This window comes from Tinamus guttatus, unplaced genomic scaffold (assembly GCF_059628265.1).
Source record: "Tinamus guttatus ecotype Peru unplaced genomic scaffold, ASM5962826v1 Tinamus_guttatus_pri_ptg000425l, whole genome shotgun sequence".
Classification (NCBI taxonomy): Eukaryota; Metazoa; Chordata; class Aves; order Tinamiformes; family Tinamidae; genus Tinamus; species Tinamus guttatus.
This window is the reverse complement of record NW_028288959.1, coordinates 58,910-82,898: the sequence shown is the minus strand read 5'-3', so window position 1 is coordinate 82,898 and position 23,989 is coordinate 58,910. Positions and strand designations below refer to the sequence as shown.

The window sequence follows — 23,989 nt, the reverse complement described above, 5'->3', positions numbered from 1 at the left end:
CCGCGGCAGCTCCGGATCATCCTGGGCCCTGGATCATCCCACACTCACCTGTGGTGTCTCCGGATCATCCCACACTCACCTGTGGCAGCTCTGGATCATCCCGGCCCTGGATCATCCCACGCTCGTCCGCGGTGTCTCCGGATCATCCCGCTCCCATCCCGGGCATCTCCGGCTCCGTCAGCGGCGCTCCGTCCTGTGAGCAGCTCCCTGGGAAGGAGGGATGCTGATTAATTAATGCGGCGCTAACGAACCTGCCGCGAGTGCCTCCTCCAGAGGACACAGAGGGACCCGGCCCCCTCCCAGCCGCTAATTGGGGCGATGCAATTAGGGGGGCACACGGAGATGCCCCAGGACACGGGAGCAGCGGGGCGGGAAGCGCCCGTTAATTAAAACACCTTGACGAGGCTCCAGGCGCCTCCGTGTCCGTATGGATGTTGATACGTAAACGACCCCGCAGCTGCCGCTTGCAGCCCTGCTTCCCGGTTCCGTGGATTCGGAGCGCGGTTCATCCCGATGGGAATGGAGCAGAAATCCTTCCCGTCCACGTCGCCTCTGGCTCGCAGCCCCACAGGGAATCCCGGGCCGGTTGCGGTTGCACCGGCGCCCGTTGCTCCGGGATTTAGCTGGACGTCCCGCAGCGGGAATTCTTCCCGTCCCTCCCAGCTGTGTTCCCGCTTGGACACGACGCAAAGGAGCAGGAGCCAGCGGGAAGGACGGGAGGCAGCGGCAATGGATGTCACGAGGCAGGAGGCCCGAGCGCCCTTTGCAGCTCAGCTGGGATGCTCCGAGGGGCTCCGGGATGCTCCGGGATGCTCTGGGATGCTCCAGGGAGCTCCAGGATGCTCCAGGGCGCTCTGGGATGCTCCGGGGTGCTCTGTGATGCTCCGGGATGCTCCCAGGTGCTCCAGGATGCTCCAGGATGCTCCAGGGTGTTCCAGGATGCTCCAGGGAGCTCCGGGATGCTCCAGGGCGCTCCAAGATGATCCAGGGAGCTACGGGATGCTCCGGGATGCTCCAGGGCACTCCGGGATGCTCCAGAGTGCTCCAGGGCGCTCCGGGATGCTCCGGGATCACCCGGCTTTGCTTCCTTCAGCTCCCGTGCATCCCACGCTCCGACCAGGCGCCATCCCGGGCAGAAGGCAGCGGTTGCTCCCGGGATTCGATGGGAGCTGCACGAGGGCACTCGAAGGAGCAGCGGCTGCAACTGGGAGTCCAGGAAAAGCAACCGGGAAAAGGGAGGCCCCGGCTGCTCCGACGCCGGGATTTTCCATTATTCCTGGCAGTTCATTAGCTAACGAAGCCGTTCCGCTCGCTCTCCTCAGCGAAGGAGCTGCCGGATCCTTCCCGGAGCAGCCGCCGGTCGTTGGGAACACGCGGGAGCAGGTCTGGGTGAGTCCCGCGGGATTGGGGATTCGGGATGCGGCTCCTTGCGGCCTCTTTGTGCCCTGGGGCCGCCGCAGCAAACTCAAAACGCTGCCGCTGCGAATAAAACCGCCTCGTTCCGCGTTAAAAAGGTTTCATTTCTTGTAATAATTGCAGCAATTCGGCCTTTTTTTGTTTTGTTTTGCCTTTTTTTTCCCGATAACCTGAGCTGATGGGAAATTGCTTTTGCTTAATTTAATTACAGCTGCGGAATGCGACATTAACCGCGCGCTGCCTTTGTGCCGGCGCCGGAGTCGAGAGCGAGAATTAATTAGGCCTTAACTTGGGAAGATCCTGCGGGAGCCGCGGCGGGAGCAGCGCGACGGCCCCCGCGGCGACGGCCGGGCTCTCCCGGCATCGGAACGTCGGGATCCTCCCGGCATCGGAACGTCGCGATCCTCCCGGCATCGGAACCTCGGGATCCTCCCGGCATCGAAACCTTGGGATCCTCCCGGCATCGGAACCTCGGGATCTTCCCAGCTTCAGAACCTCGGGATCTTCCCGGCATCGAAACCTTGGGATCTTCCCGGCATTGAAGCTTTGGGGTCTTCCGGCATTGAAATCTCGGGATCCTCCCGGTATCGAAACCTTGGGATCTTCCTGGCATCAAAACCTCGGGATCTTCCCGGTGTCAGAACCTTGGGGTCTTCCCATCATGGACACCTCGGGATCTTCCTGGCATCAAAATCCTGGGATCTTCCCAGCATCAAAATCTTAGGATCTTCCCAGCATCCCAACCTTAGGATCTTCCCAGCATCCCAACCTTAGGATCTTCCCAGCATCCCAACCTTGGGATCTTCCCGGCATTGAAGCGTTGGGCTCTTCCCAGCATCCCAGCCTTGGGATCTTCCCATCTCCAAAGCCCCTCCGAGCGGCCCAGGGCACAAGTGCCTTTTCCAGCCGGCCAAGCGGGAGCTCCCAAAGATCCGCATGGGAACCGGCGTGCCAAGGAGCCCCATACAGCGCTATTCCCGAGGAGCGCATTGCTCCGGAATGAAGAGGCGTGATATGTTCTTCCCGTTTTCCCTCCTTGCAGCAGCATCCGACGCCGACGCTCCTTAAATCCTCTCCAAGCTCCTGCTCTTCCCACGCCAAAAGGCTCCATCCATGGGAAAGGAGCGCTCCCGAAGGCGCCGCGAGGAGATTCCGGCCAGGGAAAGCTGGGAATTACGCTCGCCCGCGCCGGATTGGCGCCGGGAACAAAAGCAGGTTTAAGCAGGAGAACCCATCGGATTAACCGCGTAAGCCCTTCAATGAGCTGGAATTAGCCGCTAATTGCCCACGCGGCTCCAAATGCAGCCGCTTTTGGTGCCGTTTGGGCTGCCCCGTCCCCAGCGCCCCCATCCGCGAGACTGCTCTTATATATAGGATATATACAGATATATAAGATATATAGGGTATCACAATCCTAAAATACCCAAGGGGGGCTCCCCAGAAGCCGCTCGTGGCCAGGGCAGGGTCTTAGTGGCAACTCCACAGCTCAATAAAACTAAGTTATCAAAGTGTTTCTTGACGTTTTCTGCCCGTCCGGGCACTTTATCGGGACGTTTTATGGCCCTCTGCACTTTCAGATGCCTCTTTGGAAACACATGGGCTAAACGGGCTCCCCGTTCGCAGCGAGGGGGAAAAAAGGGAATAAATAACCAAGGAAAACGGGCGGCATCGGATGGGGCTTGCGGCGGCGTGTCCGGATGCATCCGTGATTTTTCCTGGAAGTCTGAGCCGAGTTTTGGTGTTTTTCTCCCAGCTGTCGTCGTCTCGTGCTGCAAAGCGCCAACCGGGAGCAGAAAATCCAATATTTAAACAGCAACAACAAAAAGGGAGTGTATGAGAAAACGCAACGCGAGAGAATCCCGGCTTTCAACAAACAAGGAATCCTGAAAATAACGGAGCAAAAACCCTGCTCCGGGCGGGCGACGCGTTAATAGGACACCCAAAGGGGCCAGCAACGTATATGGTCCGTATGGAGACATCTGAGAGGTGGAAGGCACTTAGAGCCGCTCAAAAGCCTTGAGGAAGAGCGTTTTGTTTCCGTCGGCTTCGTGCCGATGGAATTTTCCTGCTCATCGGAAAACAGGGCTCCGCGGCTCCGTTTTGCTCCAATCCGACAGCGCGAATATCCCGCGCGTCTCTTCCCTAGCCGGAACGGTTGGAATTCTAGGGCTGAGGAATGGGATCTGCCCCTTGCCACATCATCTCTGTGATCCAAGGGGGCAAATATTGAAGGTTTCCACCGGGATCCCTTTCCCACATTGACGTCAGTGCAATATTTGGGGCTGAATCCGGCTAAGTGGGGCTTCCAGGAATTCGGTACTGCCTTTCCTCCATGTAGGAAATAACCTTCCATGGGGACTAAATCTCCCTGATCTATTATACGGAATCGCAAGCACAATTCGGCAGTCTTGGCTCTCCCTTCCCAAAGAGCGGACTCAAAAGAACCACTCCTAATTTTGAAGTCATCGCGGATGCAAATAAATGCAGATTACAGCTTTCCCAGCGCGGAGAAACGCAGCCTTTCCCAATTTCCACGCTCGTCGTCTGCAGGCATTTAGCGCACACATATTTGCCTTGATCTTATTGTATGACAACACGCAGCTGCAGGAGGGAAGCAGCACCCATCAAATAAAGCTTTGACCACCGGCCCTGCCAGGAGCCCTCGGATCGTGTTTGTCCCATTCCCCTTTTCCTGATTTTTCCCTTCTTTTCCTCGCCGTGAACGGACCATTTCCACGGCCGCTCGGCAGGTAAGCGTGTTCATTTTCGGTAGCGCCCGTGTTTATTCCCCCCGTTAATATCATTCGCTCTGGCAGGCCCCGCGGAGAGTGATGGAGCCGATGGAAATTGCTCTGGCATTAATTACACACTCCATCCGCCACGGCACTTATCCCTAATGATGATACGGCCCCCGACGCGGCGGAGACACCGTTAACTCGAGGAACCGCTTCGACGCTACGGCAAATACTTCGAAGGAGCTGCTGTTGCCCAAAACCTGTGTTTTCAAGCGGTATTTTAAGGACGAAGCAAGACCCGCAGGGCCAGATTTGCTCATCAGGCACCTCTGTGCCCCAAAGCAGCGCCAGTGACGTTCTCGGAATGGGCATTAGCGGGTGGTTTTGGGTCACCTGCAAGGAAAAGTCAAGTACGAGAATCCTTGAGAGCAAAAATGGAGGTTTTTGAACGGCGCTCTCCATCCTGGAGCTCGGTGTCTGGGGCCTGGGCACGCCATTTTGTGCCCTGGTGCAAATGGCCGCACTGAGCCGCCATTTCACACCCAGGGCGGTATCAGTCCGCTATTTTGTGGCCTTGGTGTCAATGGAGCCAGCATGTTGCGCCAAGGACAGCGCCATTTTGTGGCTTTGGTGCCAAGGGCAGCACCGAGCCGCCATTTCACGCCAAGGGCGGTATCAGGCCACCATTTTGTGGCCCTGGTGCCAATGGCCATGCCAAGCCACCATGTTGCACCAAGGGCAGCACCATTTTGTGGCTCTGGTGCCGATGGCCACACCGAGCCACCATGTTGCGCCAAGGACAGGGCCATTTTGTGGCCCTGGTGCCCATGGCCACACCGAGCCACCATTTCACACCCAGGGCGGTATCAGGACGCCATTTTGTGGTCTTGATGCCAATGGCCATGCCGAGCCGCCATGTTGTGCCAAGGGCAGGGCCATTTTGTGGCCCTGGTGCCCATGGCCGCGCCGAGCCGCCATTTCACACCCAGGGCGGTATCAGGACGCCATTTTGTAGCCCCGGTGCCAAGCCGCCATGTTGCGCCAAGGGTGGTATCAGGCCGCCATTTTGTGGCCCTGGTGTTAATGGCTGCGCCAAGTTGCCATGTTGCGCCAAGGGCAGCACCATTTTGTGGTCTTGGTGCCCATGGCCACAACAAGCCGCCATTTCACACCCAGGGTGGTATCAGGGCGCCATTTTGTGGCCCTGGTGCCCATGGCCGCGCCAATCTGCATTTCACACCCAGGGCGGTATCAGAACGCCATTTTGCAGCCCTGGTGCCCACGGCCGCGCCGAGCCGCCGTATCACATCGGGGCCAGCCCTGAGCTGCCGCTTTGCGTCCCCGGGTGCCACGGGCAGCCCCACGCGGTGCCCCGGGTGCCACCGGCAGCGCCCCGGCCGCCACGCGGGCCCGGCGCGGGCGCGAGGCGCCGCACGTGCGCGGGGACGGCGCCCGACGCCATTTTATGTCACTTCGCTTCATTTCGTGTCACTCTCCCCCCGCCGCAGCGCAACGCGCCTGCTCGGCGGCGGCCCCGCCGCTCCGCCCCGCTCCGCCCCGCTCCGCTCCGCCGCGCCGGGGCCGCCAGCGGCGGCTGCAGCGGAGCCGCCGCCGCCTCGGGCCGCGGCCCCGGCGCTCCCCCCGCGCCGTCTCGCGGCCATGGAGGACGCGGGGGCCGCGCCGCCCCTCTAGGCCCGCCGGGAGCGGCCGCGCCCGCCGCGGGAGAGGTGAGCGGGGCGGCGGGACGCGGCCATGGCGGCCGCGCCGGGGCCTCCTCCCGCCTCGGGGTCGCGGCGGCAGCGCCCGGAGGCGGCGGGGAAGGGGCGCCCGGGAGGAGGAGGAGGAGGAGGAAGGCGGCGGGGGGGGCTCGCTGCGGCAGCGGGCGCCTTCCCCGGCCGCCGCCTGCGGAGGTGGGAACGGAGCACCCGGAGCCGTGAAAACCCGGCTGCGTCCGTAAAACCCGCGTATGTGCGTGAAAGAACGGGAAAAATCCGTATTTCTGCGTGCCGGAATAGCGGTGTCGGTGTCTCGGGCACGCAGGTCGCGCCGCTCCTCCCTCCCGCCTCGCCGCGGGGACGGCGGCGCTCGGGCTGCCCTCGCGCCGGGATTGCTCCGGGATTGCTCCGGAATCCCGGGATTGCGGCGCCCGGAGCCGCCCGGTGTTTCCAGGGGAGCCTCCGGGTCGTTCGGGATGCGGAGGAGCTGCCGCAGGCGCCGATGCAGCAGCCCGGGATGCGTCTGGCGCCGTCCGCTCGCCGCTCCAATCCGTAACGCGCCCGGATGGCCGTAGATCACGGACTGGGATCCATCCCCCCGCTCCAGCGTTTGGGAGGAAATCTTCCGTTTTTAGTCTCGGCTCTTTTCCCGAGCCGGTATCCCAGGAGATCGCGCGTCGCTCCGGGCTCTCCCTGCCGCTCCGGCTCGCTCCTTCCCGCACGGCCGCGCTCGCCGCGAGGGGGCCCTTCCTCCGCGTGGGCTTTTCCGTAGGGTCCGCGGGGAGCGCGACAATCCCCCCGCATCCAGGAGTCAGCCCGGAGCTGTCCCGCATCCCACCCGGAGCCGTCCCTGCATCCATCCCGGAGCTGTCCCTGCATCCAGCCCGGAGCTGTCCCTGCATCCATCCCGGAGTTGTCCCTGCATCCCGCCCGGAGCTGTCCCTGCATCCATCCTGGAGCTGTCCCGCATCCATCCCAGAGCCGTCCCTGCATCCCGCCCGGAGCCGTCCCTGCATCCCGCCGGGAGCCGTCCCTGCATCCATCCCGGAGCCGTCCCTGCATCCATCCCGGAGCCGTCCCTGCATCCATCCCGGAGCTGCCCTGCATCCATCCCGGAGCCGTCCCTGCATCCCACCCGGAGCTGTCCCTGCATCCAGCCCGGAGCCGTCCCTGCATCCATCCCAGAGCCGTCCCCGCATCCCGCCCGGAGCCGTCCCCGCATCCCGCCCGGAGCCAGCCCCGCATCCCGTCCGGAGCTCTCCTGCATCCCGCCCGGAGCTCTCCTGCATCCAGCCCTTTGCCGCCGGCGGGGACGGCCGCCCTCCCACAAGAGCCCGCGATCCGGGTTCCGCCTCCGGTGCCGGATTCCGCTGGAGATGCGGCCGGCGGGGCCGGCAGCCGCTGCTCTGCGGGGGTGCCGGGAGCTCCGAGCGAAGGAAGCGGGAAAGGTCAAACCGGCAGCTCCTTTGAAGGCCAAATGAGCAAGTTCAGAGCCCGGGGCTTGAGAATGCGGCTCCGAAGGGATGGACGCGGCTCCGAAGGGACGGACGCGGCTCCGAAGGGACGGATGCGGCTCCGAAGGGACGGACGCGGCTCCGAAGGGACGGACGCGGCTCCGAAGGGACGGACGCGGCTCCGAAGGGACGGACGCGGCTCCGAAGGGACGGACGCGGCTCCGAAGGGACGGATGCGGCTCCGCTTGGCCTCAGCAGCAAAGATTCCTGCTCGGGTGGGGCAGGTCTTCCCAGCTGGAGCAGGGCGGATCGCTTGGAGCAAGGTGGATTTTCCTATGGAAGGAAAATACCGGCTTCTTTCCCTCTCCTCCTCCCAAAAAACCGAATCGCCTGCAAATTGCGCTGACCTAGATCCTCCTCCCGGGAGGTTTTGCCTGAGCAGGTTTCCAGTGGAAGCTTCAGGAAAGACGGGGAACGTTTCCCTCCTCCCGTGCGCTTCTCCACGCCGATCCGGGCGGCTCTGGCTCCTTAAGGAACGGGCAGGGAGCGCGGATGCGCGGCGGGCGCTTCCCACCTTCTTCTGGAAAAAATGGAATAGTCGTTTGTCATCCGCACGGCCGTTCCGGGGGGATTTTCCCTAATGCCTCTGGGGAGGCAGTTCTGCGGGTGGAATAAGTGAAATTCGGTTGCAGGGGGGAAATCCTGGAGCGAAGGAGACTTCACGGTTCCGGAAAACGAGCTGCAATGGCCGTTGCTGCAGCCGAGAGGAGCCAAAGTTCTCCCAGCCGCCGCGCGGCTCCGTTCCCTTCTCCAGAAGAGCAATGAGGAAAACGGCGCCGCTTAGCCCCGAAGCGACAGGAGCTCCCTGCCAAGCGGAGCGGCTCGGGAACGCGCGCGGATTCCTTGGAATCGGCGGCTGTCGAGGATCGCGGAGGCTCCGCTGAGCCCCGTCGCATCCCGCTACGACCAGATGACTCCTTTTTTCCATGTAAAATGAGGTGGGATCCGCTCTTGGTGGATTTTCCTTCTATTCCGCCGGCTCTGGGGCGGACGCGGGAGCTGTGCCGGGAGCATCCGCTGAGGAGCAGCTCCCGGAGCCCGGATCAGCAAGGTCAGCAGCGCGTTTGCCAGCGCAAATCTGCTCGAAACAGTAGGAAAACGCCCCAAAAGGAAGCGCGGGTCGGTGCGAAGCCGCACGGCCCCACGCGGGACAAAGCAGGGACGGTTTGGGGGGAATCGGGGGGTTTTCCCGCTCCCTGGCAAACGCATCCTCCGGGATTCCTAGCAGAGCGGTTACATAACCGGGGCTTGGAGTTGGGAATCAGCGGAGACGCTGGGCTTGGAAACCTCGGCCGGGAGGCGGGAGCGGCTCCGGAGCCGGAGAACTCGGATGCGCCCGGGCCGGAATCCGCCGGGATCTTTGCATTCGGTTCCCATCTTTGTGCAAGGGCCGGGGCAGGAAACGGCTCTGAGAAACGTCTTCCCGGCGAGCGAAGAGCGGAGCAAAAAATGGGATTTAGGGATTTAGGGATCCCTAAATTCGCTGGCGAGCGTTCCGTGATCCCTGTGGGAAGCACCTGGGTGCACGAAGGACATTCCTGCTGTCCGGCCACGCCGATGGCCTCGAGCCCTTCTCCAGGCCGGGAGGGAGCCCCTTGTGCTTCCCGGCGCGGATCCGGGAGCCGGTTTTTCTGGGAATAAGCGTAAAGATTCAGCGCAGTCTCCGTGGTCTTACAGATGGGCCGGGCTTCGTATCCGGCGGGATGGGGAGCCCTCTTTCTGGGAATATTGGGGCTCCGTTTTAGTTGTTCGGGAGGAGCCTCCTCGTGTTCCTCCGTCTCCGCAAACGCTCCAGGCTGAGCCCGTCGCTTCCGCGCGCCGGGAGCCGGCGGAATTGGGAGCCAGGGGCTGGACTAGGTGACCCTGCAGCTCCTTCCCTCCTTGGCGCTCTGCCTGGGAGCCGCGCGGAGCGGGAATGTCGCCCGGGAAGAGCAGCGCCCGTGTCCGGAGAGGAGCGTTCCGCTCGTGAACGCGGAGCTGGCACCCGCGCGGGGCGTCCTCCGGGAACCCCACGATCCCTAAATCCCGCGAGCAGCAGCGCTTAATCCCGCGGATCCCCTCGGAAACCCCGGGCGGGATCTCGCAGGCTTCCCGGCCACGGGATCCGGGGGTTTTCCGCGTCTCCGTGCGGATTGTGCCCAGAGCGCCGCCGTGTGATGCGGGAGCAGCTGCCTTTAGGAAACGTGAAGACAACCCTAAAAATCGCCCTATAAAACCCTCGTTTCTCAAAGCCCTCCGTGTTTGTGCTCGTGTGTGCCGGTGCCGTGGGGCTCTGCCTCGTCCCCATGTCCCCTTTTCTTTGGAATTCTTTGGGATTATTTTCCCTTTTTTGTTTTCTCCCGGTCTGTTTTCTAATGAACCGGGCAGCGCTGCTGCTGACGAAGGAAAATCCAGTGCCCTGGGGCTCCTTCCTGGCTTTTGTGCCGAGGTGTTTCCTAGAAATTTGGATCAGGATGCATTGTAAGGGAGATATTAAAGGACTTTTGTCCTTGTAAAGGCAGAATGTGGGTTATGATGCTGTCATTTGGCGTGTTCGTCTCTTTGCTTTTGCAGCGTGGCTTTAATTCACCGTATCCGTGGATCCCTACATGGTAAAAAGTGGAATTTCTCGAGTATTTAATATGTTAAATAATGGGAAGTCGCAGGCCCTTCATTAGCGCTTCCCAGGGCGCTCGGATCTGCCTGAGGAGCTGCTGGAGGGGCTCTCGGGAGCCGCCTCCGCGGCCATTCCCGCGGATTAGCGGCTGGATGGCGCTTCCCGGCGCTCGAGTGGCCCTCGACATCCCGAATCCGCAGCCGGCCGGCGGCGGAGCGCTCCGTCCCCGGGAGCGCCGGGAAGCTCCATGGAAGCCCATAGGGACGCGGGCCCTGGGTTTGCCCTTTGGCCGTTCGTGTAATTGATGGAGGGGGCAGAAAAAGCGGAAGAAACTTTTGGGAGCGAAGCAGCCGCATCCCGACGCGCTCCCGTCCGCCTCGCGCGCCCTTTCCGTGCAGGATGTATGACACGTATCAATACACATCCCGCTTTATAGCTCCCATTCCCGTGTCCCCGCGGAGCTGCGGGAGGTGGGAGCAGCAGGGTGGAGCTCCGGCTCCCGTTCCGTGTGCTCCGGATGCTCCGGGTGGGCTCCTGGGACAGCTGGGAACGCCGGGCGCCCGGCCCTTCCCGGCCCTTCCCGGCGCTCCCGGCGCTTCCAGCCGCTGCCACGCGCTGTGCCAGGAGGAAGCGACCGCTTTTCCCTTCCGAGCCGCCCCGATTTCCACGGGAATGCGGCTCCGTCGTCAGCGCTCCGTCCCCAGCGCTGTCATTCGGTGCCGGCGCGCGCCCCGTTCCGCGGCTGCCGGAACGAGTCACACGTTGTCATCGAGCACGGAGCGTTCGGGGCGGTTTCAAACCGCGCGCGCCGTTAAATCCTGCCGGAGGAAAACTTGGGATTTTGCTTAAAACCCCCTTTTTTGCTGCCTCATTGGAGGGACGGGCGGCGTGGCCGGAGCGGCACCACTTCCCACTGCGTTCGCTGGGAGCGGCTCGGAGCGACGCAGCGCCCGTTCCATGCTCGGGATCGGGAACGCCGGAGGATCCCGGCCGGGAGGGCGGCGGGGGCAGCGCATCGATCGCGATGCTGCGGCGCGCGGCACTGCGGCAGCGCCGCCGCTTGCTATTCCGCGCGGCCCCGCCGCTATTTTTAGCGCCCGCGGCGGCTCCGCGGCGATCCCGGGGCCCGGAGGGAGCGGGAAGGACGGAGCGGGGGGGCTGGGCCGGAGCGCCGGGATGCGCGGGGCGAGCCGGAGCGGGAGGGAAGGAGCAGCCGGGCGGCGCAACGAGCGTCCCGGGAAGCGCCGCGGTCCCGGGAGCGTCTTCACGAGCGCTCCTCCTTGCTCCCGCAGGCCGGCGGCTCTCCCGACGATGGAAAGGCTGCTGGTGTCTCTGCTGGTTGTCGGCGCCGCCGTGAAGGCCATGGTGTGTCCCAAGAGGTGCACGTGCCAGAACCTGGCGCCCTCCTTCACCATCCTCTGCACCAAGACCGGGCTGCTCTTCGTGCCGCCCGGCATCGACCGGCGCACGGCGGAGCTGCGCCTCATGGACAACTTCATCACCACGCTCCGCAGGAAGGACTTTGCCAACATGACCAATTTGATTCATTTGACGCTCTCGAGAAACACAATAAGTCAAATTATGCCCTACGCGTTTTTTGACCTTAAAGGCCTTCACGCCTTGCACTTGGATAGCAACAGACTGACTTATATCAATGAAGACCACTTCAAAGGTTTAATTAATCTTCGGCACCTCATACTCAGTAACAATCAATTAAACTACATCTCTCCCGGGTCGCTGGATGACTTTATTGAGACCATTGAAGACCTGGACCTGTCCTACAACAACCTCGTTAACGTTCCTTGGGAAACCATCGCCAAGCTTTCCAACGTCAACACGGTCAGCTTGGACCACAACCTCATCGAGTTTGTGCCGGAGGGCATCTTCTCCAACCTGCACAAGCTCGCCCGCTTGGACATGACCTCCAACAAGCTGAAGAAGATCCCGCCGGACCCGCTGTTCTCGCGGATCCCGGTGTACGCCAAGTCCAAGGGCTCCCCGCTCACGTCGCTGGTGCTGAGCTTCGGGGGGAACCCCCTGCACTGCAACTGCGAGCTCGTGTGGCTGCGGCGCCTGACGCGCGAGGACGACCTGGAGACGTGCGCGTCGCCGCCGGAGCTCATGGGCAAGTACTTCTGGTCCATCAAGGAGGAGGAGTTCGTGTGCGAGCCGCCCATGATCACGCACCGCACGCCGCGCCTCACGGCCGCCGAGGGCCAGAGCGTCTCGCTCAAGTGCAAGGCGGTGGGCGATCCCGACCCCTACGTGCGCTGGATCTCGCCCGACGGGAAGCTGGTCTCCAACACGTCCCGCACCGTCTCCTACGAGAACGGGACGCTGGATATCCTGGCCGCTTCCCTGGCGGAGAAGGGCACGTTCACCTGCATCGCGTCCAACGCCGCCGGGGAGTCCACGGCGCCCGTGGAGCTCCTGGTCACGCCGTTCCCCAGCCTCGCCAACAGCACCAGCTGCGACAAGGAGGCCGAGCCCGGCCCCTCCGACATCCTCATCTCCGCCAAGTCGAGTTTTCCCAACGACACCAAGGCTCAGCAGGAGAAGGTGACGGTGGCCGAGGTGACCTCGTCGTCCGCTCTCATCCAGTGGCCTTCGCAGCAGCACCTCCCGGGGATCCGCATGTACCAGATCCAGTACAACAGCTCCGCCGACGACATCCTGGTGTACAGGTAACGCGGCCGCGGCGCCGCGTGTGCCGCGTCCTGCCGGCTCCGATCGCGTTAGAGCGCGATCAAACCTCTCCTTTTCCCCCGTGGAGAGAAAAGCATCCAAAGGAGGACGCAGATCCCTCTTGTTGTTAGCACAAGCGCTGCTGTTAAAGGGCAGAGCTGTCACGCGCGGGGAGCGGGCGATGCGCTGCCGGATCCGTATAGCAGCGATGGCATCTGCTGCGCGCGGAGCAGGTGGGCTCGGCCGCGCTGCGTATGCTCAAACAGCCTTAATTTAGTGCAGCGCTGCCGCGCGGTGACGAGGGGCTCGGAGCGGCGCCCGCGTCACGGCCGCGCGGCGGGCGAGGGAAGGGCCCTGCAAGGGAAAAGGGGGCCCAAAAACGGGAAAGGGCAGCGGGAGCTGCTGGAAAAGCCAAAGCCGGGCCCCAAACGCTGCCTGGGTGTTTGCCTGGCGACTGTTAACGCGGGTGTTTCGGGGCGCTGCCGGTTGTGCCTGGAAAAGCAAAGGAGCCTCCTGGACGCTCCGGCCGGACGCGGCTCCGCGGTCGCGGCGCTGCCGGGCGCTCCGCGTGGAGCCCGGCTGGGTTTTGTTGGCAGGACCTGGCTCTGCTCTCCGGGAGCTCCCTGGCATCCAGCCCTGCTCGTGGGAGCCTTTCCACGGGGTGGTTAGCACCGGCGGCAGTGGTGGGAAAGGGAATTCGTATTTGGAATTCCCGTCGGGACGCTGGGGAAGGCAGCGTGTGCTCCCGCTGGCTTCCCAACGCGCTCCGCGCGTGCCGGCCGCAGGACACCGCGCGTGGAAGATGGAAACGAGGTTAATCCGGGCGCCGAAGGCTTCAATTTGCTTTTGCTCCTTGATCTTCAAATGTGCTTCCTGGGGGTGGCAAATTGCTCAAGTACAGTTTAATTAATTAACTGCTGCTTCTCTGCCTTTTAAGTCCTTAAATCTGTTGCTCCCGTTCCTCTATGGCTTTCCGGAGGCCGGAGAGGGCAATGGGCAGATCCAGATCCAGTGTAAACTTGTGCCCTGAGCCCGGATTTGTTTGAAACGGGCCAAAGTGGAGACATTTGCCCTGCTAAAAGCCGCCTTTTCCGTCGCTTCGGTCGGCTCCGGCGCCGTCCAGCCGCCCCGCGGCGGCGTCGCTGCTTAGAGAGCTCCGCTCGGGCTCGCGGAGCGCGGCCGTTCACTGTGCTCATCTTCTCTTCCAGGATGATCCCAGCCGCTAGTAAATCCTTCTTCTTGCCTGATCTGGTTGCAGGCCGCGAGTACGAGCTGTGCGTGCTGGCCGTGCTGGAGGCCGGCGCGCCGGCGCTGCCGGCGACGCGCGTGCTGGGCTGCGTGCGGTTCACCACGCTCGAGGAGTACCGCCAGTGCCGCTCGCTGCACGCGCAGTTCCTGGGCGGAACCATGATCATCATCATCGGGGGCATCATCGTGGCCTCCGTGCTCGTTTTCATCTTCATCCTCCTCATGAAGTACAAGGTCTACAACAACCACCACAAGAACAAGGCGGCCAAGGTGAGCAACGTGTGCTCCCAAACCAACGGCAGCCAGAGCGGCTCCATGGCGCGCTCCACGTCCAAGCTGGCCGAGCGCCGCGAGAGCCTGCGCCAGGATTGCCCGGGATCCCCCGCCAAGGGCAAAACTGTCCTGGATTTGGACTGTGACAAAGTGACTCCGACCAACACGACCTTCCTAACGGCGGAGGCGTTATCCTAACGGCCGTTGCACGGAGCGGCACCCGCCGAGGTGGTATTGCTTGAAACATTTTAATGCGAGTGGTTGTATTTTAAGCTTCACTACTATTGTCTATTTTTAAGATCAGATGGTTTAAAAAATATTTTTTTAATCTGTAAACAGTTCTCGCATTCTTAACTATTTTGTTTCAATATATTAAATATAAGTGTGTGATTTACAAGGTTTTTTTACTGGTTCTTTTATAGCATACACCTCTGGTGTCGAGGCAGCAGCATAGCGCAGTTCTGGCTCGGTTTGTCTTCAGCGAAATGCACTTTCTGTTCATTTGGTTACCAACTAGCAGCAAAGATGTACTCTCAGGATCCTCTGCTTTCTTTTCTCCTGGCAGAATTCTTTAACAGCCTAAAACTGCTCATCTCTTCAGGTCTGATTTGTTACACAAAGTCATTAGGTCCTCAGCACGGAGCTGGTCATCGTCACCGACGCACCGGAGCCGTGCGGCTCGCAGCAGAAACGAAGTACGGAGAGGTTCCCTATGGGAAAAAGAAATTGCTACTCTTGGGAAGAAAGGAAAGCGAATGGGAGGTTCTTCTCGCAGAATGACGCGCCGAGACCCCGACTCGCGGAGGTTGTTTCCTAAACGCTGGTGTCCCTGGAGGCCTTGGAGCAACCTCTGCTTTTGGGAATCCCCCGTGCTCCTTCCGAAGGCAGGGAGGCTTCTCCAGCGGGTCGGAATCGCTCCCGGGCGCGTTGGCCACGCCGGAGCCTCCCGCGCCCACACGTCCTCCCGGAGGTGGTTTTCCCTGTTTTCCCTTCTTTTGCCATGTCGGCGGAGCGCGGCGTTGGCCCCGGCGCTCCGCACACTGTGACACCGCATCCCTTTCCGTTATCCCGGTCTCTTTCTGTGATACTGCATGAAGTGTTGATGTACCCGGCCGAAAGACGGATCATGTCAGTGTTTCCACGCGAGTCGTTTTGCTGCTTCGTACGGAATAATTCAAACGTTCCCTTTGTTCCGAGGGATCCCGACAGATTGGGACGGCCCCCCGGTTTCGGGGGTTGGAGTACCCTTTTCCAAAGCCCAAAAGGACCTTGGCTAAACAAAACATCCCCCTTGGCGGGGGGGATCCTTTGTGCTGTTTTGGGCGCTCGGCTTCGGAAGGAAAACAAGGAAAAGCAGGAAAACTTTATCAAAACTGCAAGAAACGGAATGAGAAAACGAATGCCAGAAAGGCTCGGGGAACCGAGGGACTGATTTTCAAGGCGATTTTGTCACAATTTACAAGTCAACACACAAAAGAGGTATTTTTCTCCCAACATTGACCCTGTTACTGACTACAGATATCATTTCTTGGTTGGAGATGAGAACCTGGGCCAAGAAAAGTTACACAGTGGACAGCAAAAGCTGTTTATCTCTACAGCATTTAAGTAATATATTTTATTTGATCCTTAAATTAAATAATAAATATAACTGTAAAAAAATGACACTTTTTAATACAGCTAGTCTTATTAATTGCCGAAGTAGGAGGGTTTTTCTGCTTGTTCGTTTTTGCTTTGTTACTTTTTTTACTGTTTTAATTCCCAAACCAATGGAGGAAAATGTCATTTGGGGACGTGTTTTCCGGGTGTGTTGGTAACAGTGACATAAGGGTGTGCAGGTTTAGCATTTTCGGAAGAAAACGCTGTACGTGCGGTTGTGCAAATTGCTGCTTGTCTCCCTGGAGGTGACGGTGGGGGTGTCCGCACCGCGCGAGCCGCCTGTAGCCGCCCTCCGGCGGTGCTGCCTCGCTCCCGGGGTACTCAAGGTGCCGTCACCCGCGCGCTGTCCTTAAACGCTCCTTTGCGCCGCCGCCAAGAGCAAAAGTCGGTCATTTGGGCCAGCAGGAGGATGGTTTTCTGAGCTGCTCATTGATAATTCTTCGTGCTTTCCTTAATTACGGCAGCTTGATTGCGGTATGACGCGAAGCTCTTGGAGGACCAGAAGAACCCTCCTGCAGGCTGCGGGTCCCAGGCTGCGGCCGCAAACGCTGCGTGCGAAAAAAAAAAAAAGAGGGGAAAAGGCGAAAAAAAGAGGGGAAAAGGCGAAAAAAAGAGGGGAAAAGGCGAAAATCCGCCCTAAGCCCGCGGTGGCCTCGTCCTCCCGCGGCGGGGCCGCTGCGCATGCGCGGGCGGGGGGGGGGGGGCGGGTGAGGGCACCCCCGCGCGTGCGCAGTCGCGCAGCGGCCTCGGTGCGGGCACGTGGCGGGCGCGGGCACGTGGCGGTCGCCGCCCGGCGCCGCGCGCATGCGCGGCCGCGCCCCTCCTCGCCCCGCCCCGCCCCGCCCGCGCCCCGCCCCGCCGTTCAAACGGGCGCGCGACCGTTGGCCCCCAACGGTCCCGGCCCCGTCCCGGGGTTTCCACAGGCCCCGCCTTCGCCTTTTATTTCGTTTGTGCGGCCCGGTCGCTCTCGGTTTGTGCCCCGACTGCTCCTTTTTGCGCTCCGTGGCCTCCCTTCCCTGTCTGGTTCCCGGCGGGCTGCAGCTGTGGGCGCTGAGAGGAGCCCCGGGTGGGTGCCCGGGCACCCTGCGGTTGTGGGGAGCCGGCGGCGAGAGCGTCACCCACCGGGACCGTGACAGCGACAGCGACAGCCCTGCCGTGAGGTAAGCGGGGCCGGGGGATCGGCGCATGGGTGTCCTGCGTGTGGCAGGGGCTGGAGCCGGCCCCTAAGGGCTCGGGCCGGCCCCTATGGGCTCGTGCGGGCTCGGGCCGGCTCCTAAGGGCTCGGACCGGCCCCTGCGGGCCCGTGCGGGCTCATACCGGCTGCTATGGGCTCGGGCCGGCCCCTACGGCATCGTGTGGCCTCGGGCCGGCCCCTACGGGCTCGTCCAGGACGGTGCTGTGGGGAACAGGACCATGGGGACAGCGATGGGGACGGAGCCGCGGGCAGTGCCGGGCTGGAGCAAACGCACATGCAGCAAGAGCTTTATTGGGGACAGCGGCCGGCAGGGACCCGCCGTGGGGCCGGCCGCGCCGTGGGGCCGGCCGCGCCGTGGGGCGGCCACGGGGCCGCTCAGAAGTGCACGTAGGAGAGCACCACGTCGCCCTCCACCTCGAGCGTGTTGACGTGCGGGCCGGCCGGCACGCGGTGCGCGTACTCGAAGAGCGGCTGCCCCTCGGCGAACACCTTGAAGCGCTGGTTCCCGCAGCGGATGGAGAGCTGCGGGGACGCGGCGGTGAGCGCGGCCCGCGCCGGCGCCCGCCCCGCGCCCGGCCCCGCGCGCTCACGTCGAAGTAGCGGCCGCGCTGCAGCGGGTTGTGCGGCAGCTTGCGCTCCTCGGAGCCCCAGCGCCCGCCCAGGCGGCTGTTCCGCACCACGCAGCCGTCGCCGGGGCGCGGGTTCACGTGCAGCACCACGTCCCCCTCCGGGCCCGCGCGCAGGTTGATGTGGAACCTGCAGGGGGGACGGGGGGGTCAGGGCGCCCCGACGCCGCCCCCCCCCCCCCCCCGGACGCCTGGGCCCCCACCTCTTGGAGTCGGGCGGGATGAAGCCCTTCACCACGATGGTTTTCTTGGGCGTGAGCCCTCCCGGGATGGTGGCCACGAAGGGGACGGGCTGCGAGAGACGGGTGGCACCGGGGGACGGATGGGGACACGGACGGCATGGGCATGGCAACGGGAACGGGGACAGGGAAGGGGGATGAGGCAGGGACGGAGATGGGCTGGGGACAGGGACGGGGATGGGACAGGGACGGGGATGAGGCAGGGACGGAGATGGGCTGGGGACAGGGACGGGGATGAGGGTGAGGCAGGGATGGAGATGGGCTGGGGATAGGGATGCAGATAGGGAAGGGGATGAGATGGGCTGAGGACAGGGATGGGGATGAGACGGGATGGAGATGGGCTGGGGACAGGAACGGGGATGAGGCAGGGACGGAGATGGGCTGGGGACACAGATGGGGATGAGATGGGATGGAGATGGGCTGGGGACAGGAACAGGGATGGGGATGAGACAGGGATGGAGATGGGCTAGGGACGGGGATGGGGATGAGATGGGACAGGGACGGGGCTGGGGCCAGGACAGGGACAGGGTCCCGGCGGTCCCACGCTCACCGGGTGGAAGGTCGGCGGCTGCTCCATCATCTGCAGGGAGATGATGGGGGTTAGTGGCACCGGCTGGGGACGCCGTGTCCCTGTCCCCCGCCCTGTCACTCACCGGCAGGCGGCCCTGCGCGTAGGCCATGGTCTGCGGTGCGCCCTGCGCATGGGGGGGACACGGGGTGAGAGGGACCCCCGGACGCCTGGGCCCGCCGACGGGCCGGGGGGACCCCCCCACTCACCGGCATCCCGGGCGGGGGGAACATTCCCTGCGGAGAGAGGGGCAGAGCTGAGCGGGGCTCCCCCGGGCGCCCGGGCCCGGGAGGGGGGCCCTGCACTCACGCCGCCCCCCAGCACGTTGACGGCCTGGAGCTGCACGTCCCCGTCCACGGTGACGGCGGTGACCTGCTCCGGGGGCAGCCGGTGCGGGAACTCCTCGAAGTCGCTGCCGTTCACCACGAGCTGGGGGCAGCGCGTGAGCCGCGGCGGCCCTGCCGCCCTTGGGATCGTCCCGCTGCGTCCCCAGCTCCCCCGTGTCCCCCCAGCTCCCCCTTGTCCCCGTGTCCCCCCAGCTCCCCCTTGTCCCCGTGTCCCCCCTTGTCCCTGTGTCCCCCCAGCTCTCCCCTGTCCACCCTTGTCCCCCTGCTCCCACTTGTCTGTGTCCTCCCAGCTCTCCCATGTCCCCTCTGCTCCCCCTTGTCCCCGTGCCCGCCCAGCTCTCCCATGTCCCCCCAGCTCCCCTTTGTCCCCCTTGTCCCCGTGTTCTCCCAGCTCCCTGGTGTCCCCTCCTCGCCCCGTGTCCCCCCGCCGCGCGGCGGCCGCACCCGGTAGGCGCCGGGGGTGACGTTGATGACGATCTCGAAGGGGCTCCCCCGCGCGAACGGCCCCAGCGCGCGGCGCTTCTCGCTGCCCCAGGCGCCGCCGAGGCGGCTGTTGAGCACGGCGGTGCCCTGCTCGAAGCGCGGGTTCACGTGCAGCGCCACGGGCCCCTCGGCGCCCGCGCCCAGGTTCACGTGGAACCTGCGGGGACGGGGACGGGGACAGGGACGGCGCCGGCCTGCCGCCCGCGGGGCCGCCCCGCCGGCCCGCACCGCGGACACCGCGCCGCCACCGGTACCTGCTGGCGCTGGGGGGCACGACGCCCTGCACGTAGACGGCCATGCCGGGCCGCAGCCCGCCCGGCACCGGGGACACGTGCGGCAGCGCCTGCGCGACAGCCCGGCCCGTCAGCCCCGGCCGCACGGCCGCCGGCCGCGGGGCCGCGCATTACCCACCGGGTTGTAGGCGGCCTGGTAGCCGGGCGCGGGCATGAAGGCCATGGCGACGACAGGGACGGCGACGGGGACAGGGACAGCTGCGACGGGGACACGGACGCGCGGGGGCCTTATAGCCCCGCGGGGCCCCGCCCTGCCCGGACGCCGGGGCCCCAGCCCCCCCCGGGTGCTGGGGGTGGCTCCGCAGCTCAGCGCCCCGACACCGGGCGGGGGGACACGGGGCGGCCCCCGCCCCCCCCCGGACGCCTGGGCCCCCCGGGGTCCCGAGGGGCCCTTGGGCTCCCCCCGTCCCCCCATCCCCCCGCAGCATCCGGGTGGGGGCAGGGCGCAGCCGGACGCCTGGGTCCTTCCCCAGGGAGGGGTCTGGACTTTGTCCCCCCATCCCGGGCCGGGACAGGTGCGGGGATGTCACCGCTCCGGACTCTGCCCCGCGCCGCGGGGGGGGAACGGGGCGTTGTCCCCTCGTCCCCTGCTGCAGCAGCGCGGGGTGCGTCCCCGGCCCAGCGCCCTGGGGACCCGCTGGCCCCACGTGGCTCCTTGGGGACCCACTGTCCCCCTGCAGCCCCTTGGGGACCCGCTGGCCCCACACGGCACCCTGGGGACCCGCTGGCCCCTCGAAGCCCCTTGGGGACCCACTGGCCCCTCCACAGCCCCTTGGGGACCCGCTGTCCTCCTGCAGCCCCTTGGGGACCCGCTGTCCCCCTGCAGCTCCTTGGGGACCCGCTGGCCCTACGCGGCTCCTTGGGGACGCACTGTCCCCCCCGCGGAGGCCTGGGGACCCGCTGTCCCCCTGCAGCCCCTTGGGGACCCGCTGGCCCCTCCACAGCCCCTTGGGGACCTGCTGTCCCCCCGCAGCTCCTTGGGGACCCGCTGTCCCCACACGGCACCCTGGGGACCCGCTGGCCCCTCGCGGCCCCTTGGGGACCTGCTGTCCCCCTGCAGCTCCTTGGGGACCTACTGGCCCCTCGTGGCTCCTTGGGGACCCGCTGTCCCCACACGGCACCCTGGGGACCCGCTGTCTCCCCGCAGCCTCCTGGGGACCCGCTGTCCCTCTGTGGTGCCCTGGGGACCCGCTGTCCCCCCCCGTTTCCCTGGTGTCCCGCACCCCTCCACACACACAGGGCCGAGGTGGCACAAGGCACACGAGCACTTTATTGTCCCCTGCAGCGCGCGGAGCCGCCCGCCCTAGAGCTCGGCGAAGGCGACCGACTCCGGCTCCTTCTTCTCCATGAGGGCCTGCATGGACTTGAGCATGTCCTCGCTCTGCAGCATGCTCATGTTCCAGGCGGCCTGCGCGGGGACAGCGCGGGGACAGCGCGCTCAGGGACCGTGGGGACAGCACGGGGACAGTGCGGGAACAGCGCGCTCAGGGGACCATGGGCACAGGGACACCGTGAGTACAGCGTGGGGACAGCGCGGGGACTGCACGGGGATTGGGTGGGGACAGGGCACGCGGGGACTGCGCAGGGACAGTGTGGGGACAGTGTGCTTAGGGGACTGTGGGGATGGCGTGGGGACAGCGCGCTTAGGGGACAGCAAGCACGGGGACACCGTGGGGACAGCACGGGGCCAGGGCGCCCAGGAGACCACGAGCACGAGGACAGCGTGCTCAGGGACTGCGGGCACAGGGACACCGTGGGGACAGCGTGCTCAGGGACTGTGGGCGCGGGGACACCATGGGGACAGCGCGCTCAGGGACCGCGGGCACGGCGCGGGCACAGCGCGGCGCTCACCACGTAGTCCAGCGCGTCGGACACCGAGTGGTCCCGCGCGTAGAGCAGGTTAATCTTGGTGCTCTGCACGGCCACCGGGCTCTTGGAGGCCACCAGCGCCGCCAGCTCGAGGGCGCCCTCCAGCAGCGCCTCCTTGTCCGCGAACAGGCGGCTGGGGACAGCGGGGACAGCAGGGACAGCGTCACCGCATGTCCTCCCCGCGCGTCCCCGCCGCGTCCCCCGCGCCCCCACCTGACGAAGCCGCAGCTCAGCGCCTCGGGCGCCATCATCTTGCGCCCGGTGAAGGCCAGCTCGTTGACGAGGCTGCGGGGACGGTGACGTGTCCCCCACTGTCCCCACGCTGTGCCCGCCACGTCCCCAGCGCCCCGGCACCCACCTCTGGCTGCCCACGATCTTGGGCAGGCGCTGCAGGGTGCCCACGTCGGCCGCCTGCCCGAGGTCCACCTCCTGCGCGAGGGGACACAGGGGACAGCGGCTCAGCGGGGACACACGGAGGAGCCACCACGGCCACTGCAGGTGCCTGGTGGCCTTTGGGAAGCTCCGAGGGCCCTGCAGACATCCCAGAGGACACCCGGACCTCCAAGGGACACCGAGGACCCCAGGAGCCACCTACCTTCACCTGGAACCAGGCGTCCTGGCTGCAGTAGCGGATGTCACAGGCGGTGATGAGGTCGACGCCTGCCGAGGGACAACGCGAGGGGACGGTGAGACCCCGCGTCACCCCACGTCACCCCGCGTCACCAATTCCCCTGCTCACCAGCGCCGATGCAGGCCCCGTGCACCGCCACGATCACCGGCTTGGGACACTGCGAGAGCCACGCGGTGAGGGCGCGCGGCGTGGGGACCGCGCCGCCGTCCCCTGCCCCCCGTCCCCGTCCCCGTCACCTTCTCGAAGGCCGTGAAGCTCCCCTGGAAGTCGCGCATGGTCTGCTGCAGGCTCCAGGCGCGGCGCCCCACGTCGTCGCTCTGCGGCATCAGCTCCTGGCTGAAGCTCAGCAGGTCGATGCCTGTGCAAGAGGCCACCCGTCACCCCGGCGGTGACACCCCGACAGGCGCGAGGGACCTTGGGGACCCCCTAGCGCCGCCGTGCCCGACCCGTCGGCCCCTTACCGGACGAGAAGAGCTTCCCGGCGCCCGAGAGCACCACGGCGCGGCACTGCGGGTCACGCGCGATGGCCTGGAAGCACTGCCCCAGCTCCCTGCGGGAACGCCGTGAGCGGAGCCGCGCGGCGCCCGGCACTGCGACGCCCCGCGACGCACCGCGACGCACCGTGACACCCGCACCGCGACGCCCCGCGACGCACCGCGACGCACCGCGACGCACCGTGACACCCGGCACCGCGACACACCGCGACGCCCCGCGACGCACCGCGACACCCGGCACCGCGACGCCCCACGCGCCCGGCACCGCGACGCACCGCGACGCACCGCGACGCACCGTGACACCCGGCACCGCGACGCCCCATGCGCCCGGCACCGCGACGCCCCGCGACGCACCGCGACACACCGTGACACCCGGCACCGCGACACACCGCGACGCACCGCGACGCACCGCGACGCCCGGCACCGCGACGCCCCGCGCGCCGCCCACCTCCAGGCGGCCACGTTGAGCGCGTTGCGCTTCTCCGGCCGGTGCAGCTCCACGTGCAGCACGTGCTGCCGCGGCGCGCTCACCCGCAGCGCCTCGTAGGAGTGCGCGCCCGCGCGGCCCGCCAGCGCCGCCAGCGCCGCCAGCCCTGCGCACCGGGAGCACGGGAACGGGGCTGGGGACGCACCGGGAACGGGGCTGGGGACACGGGGAGCCGCGGGGAACGGGGCTGGGGACGCACCGGGAACGGGGCTGGGGACACAGGGACACACCGGGAAAGGGGCTGGGGGGGGCACTGGGACCTACCGGGGAAGGGCTGGGGACATTGGGAAGGGGCGGGGGGACACTGGGACACACTGGCAGGGCGCTGGGGACACTGGGACCACAAGGGAAGGGAGCTGGGAGCCATTGGGAAGGGGCTGGAGGGCACCGGGACCCCTGGAGGGAGGGCCCGGGTCCCACCGGGGAGGAGCGGGGGGCACTGGGACCGCCGGGGACACCGGGGAGCGGACGCGGGCGGCGCGGGCGCCCCCGTGCGGCCAACGCGGGAGCAGGAGCGGGGCCAAGGAGGGCAAGGGTGAGGGGGCGGGGCCAGGCGTCCGGGGGGAGGGGGCGCCTCCGGGGGGCCGGGGGGGCCGGGGGCTCCCCGGGGGGGCCCAGGCGTCCCGAGGGGGCCGGGCGGAGCTGGGGACACGGGGAGCATTTGGGGGGGGGTGTCCGACCCCCTCCCCGGGGGTCCCGGGCGGGTCCCGGGGGCCCAAGGTCCGGCCAAGGCCGTCCCGGGTCCCGAGGGGTCCCGTTGGAGCGGGGCGGGGTCGGGGGTCGCGGGGACCCCCGGGCCGCCCCCCACTCACGTCTGCCCCGCAGCCCCAGCACGGTCGCCATGGCGCTCCTGCACGGTCCTCCCGGGGCGGCGAGCGGCGACTGCGGGGCGGAGCGCCTCCCGCGGCACGTGACCGCG

The 23,989-nt window shown here is 65.5% G+C and overlaps 3 protein-coding genes across 4 annotated transcripts; 1 reads left to right on the top strand and 2 right to left on the bottom strand.

Moving 5' to 3' along the window:
- Positions 1 to 11,268: 11,268 nt before the first annotated feature.
- Positions 11,269 to 14,909, top strand: LOC104574881 (leucine-rich repeat and fibronectin type III domain-containing protein 1-like protein). 2 transcript variants are annotated; one of them, XM_088531711.1, is made up of 2 exons: positions 11,269 to 12,660; positions 13,920 to 14,909. In XM_088531711.1, the coding sequence occupies exons 1-2, from the start codon at positions 11,288 to 11,290 to the stop codon at positions 14,326 to 14,328; spliced, it is 1,782 nt and encodes a 593-aa protein (XP_088387837.1). In that variant the 5' UTR covers positions 11,269 to 11,287; the 3' UTR covers positions 14,329 to 14,909. The 2 variants fall into 2 exon arrangements, with proteins under 2 accessions (XP_088387837.1, XP_088387838.1); XM_088531712.1 differs by having other exon boundaries at positions 11,279 to 12,660; positions 13,870 to 14,909.
- A 2,499-nt stretch (positions 14,910 to 17,408) lies between these two features.
- Positions 17,409 to 19,752, bottom strand: LGALS4 (galectin 4). Its single transcript, XM_088531701.1, has 10 exons — positions 19,708 to 19,752; positions 19,545 to 19,639; positions 19,258 to 19,453; positions 18,776 to 18,895; positions 18,676 to 18,702; positions 18,552 to 18,593; positions 18,449 to 18,478; positions 17,863 to 17,951; positions 17,624 to 17,789; positions 17,409 to 17,555 (listed from the first exon to the last, which is right to left on the bottom strand). Exons 1-10 carry the CDS (start codon positions 19,750 to 19,752, stop codon positions 17,409 to 17,411), a joined length of 957 nt encoding a protein of 318 aa, XP_088387827.1.
- A 1,096-nt stretch (positions 19,753 to 20,848) lies between these two features.
- Positions 20,849 to 23,913, bottom strand: ECH1 (enoyl-CoA hydratase 1). Its single transcript, XM_088531692.1, has 10 exons — positions 23,883 to 23,913; positions 23,032 to 23,176; positions 22,551 to 22,639; positions 22,326 to 22,447; positions 22,198 to 22,246; positions 22,054 to 22,118; positions 21,817 to 21,887; positions 21,672 to 21,743; positions 21,441 to 21,591; positions 20,849 to 20,997 (listed from the first exon to the last, which is right to left on the bottom strand). Exons 1-10 carry the CDS (start codon positions 23,911 to 23,913, stop codon positions 20,893 to 20,895), a joined length of 900 nt encoding a protein of 299 aa, XP_088387818.1. The 3' UTR covers positions 20,849 to 20,892.
- Positions 23,914 to 23,989: the final 76 nt, after the last annotated feature.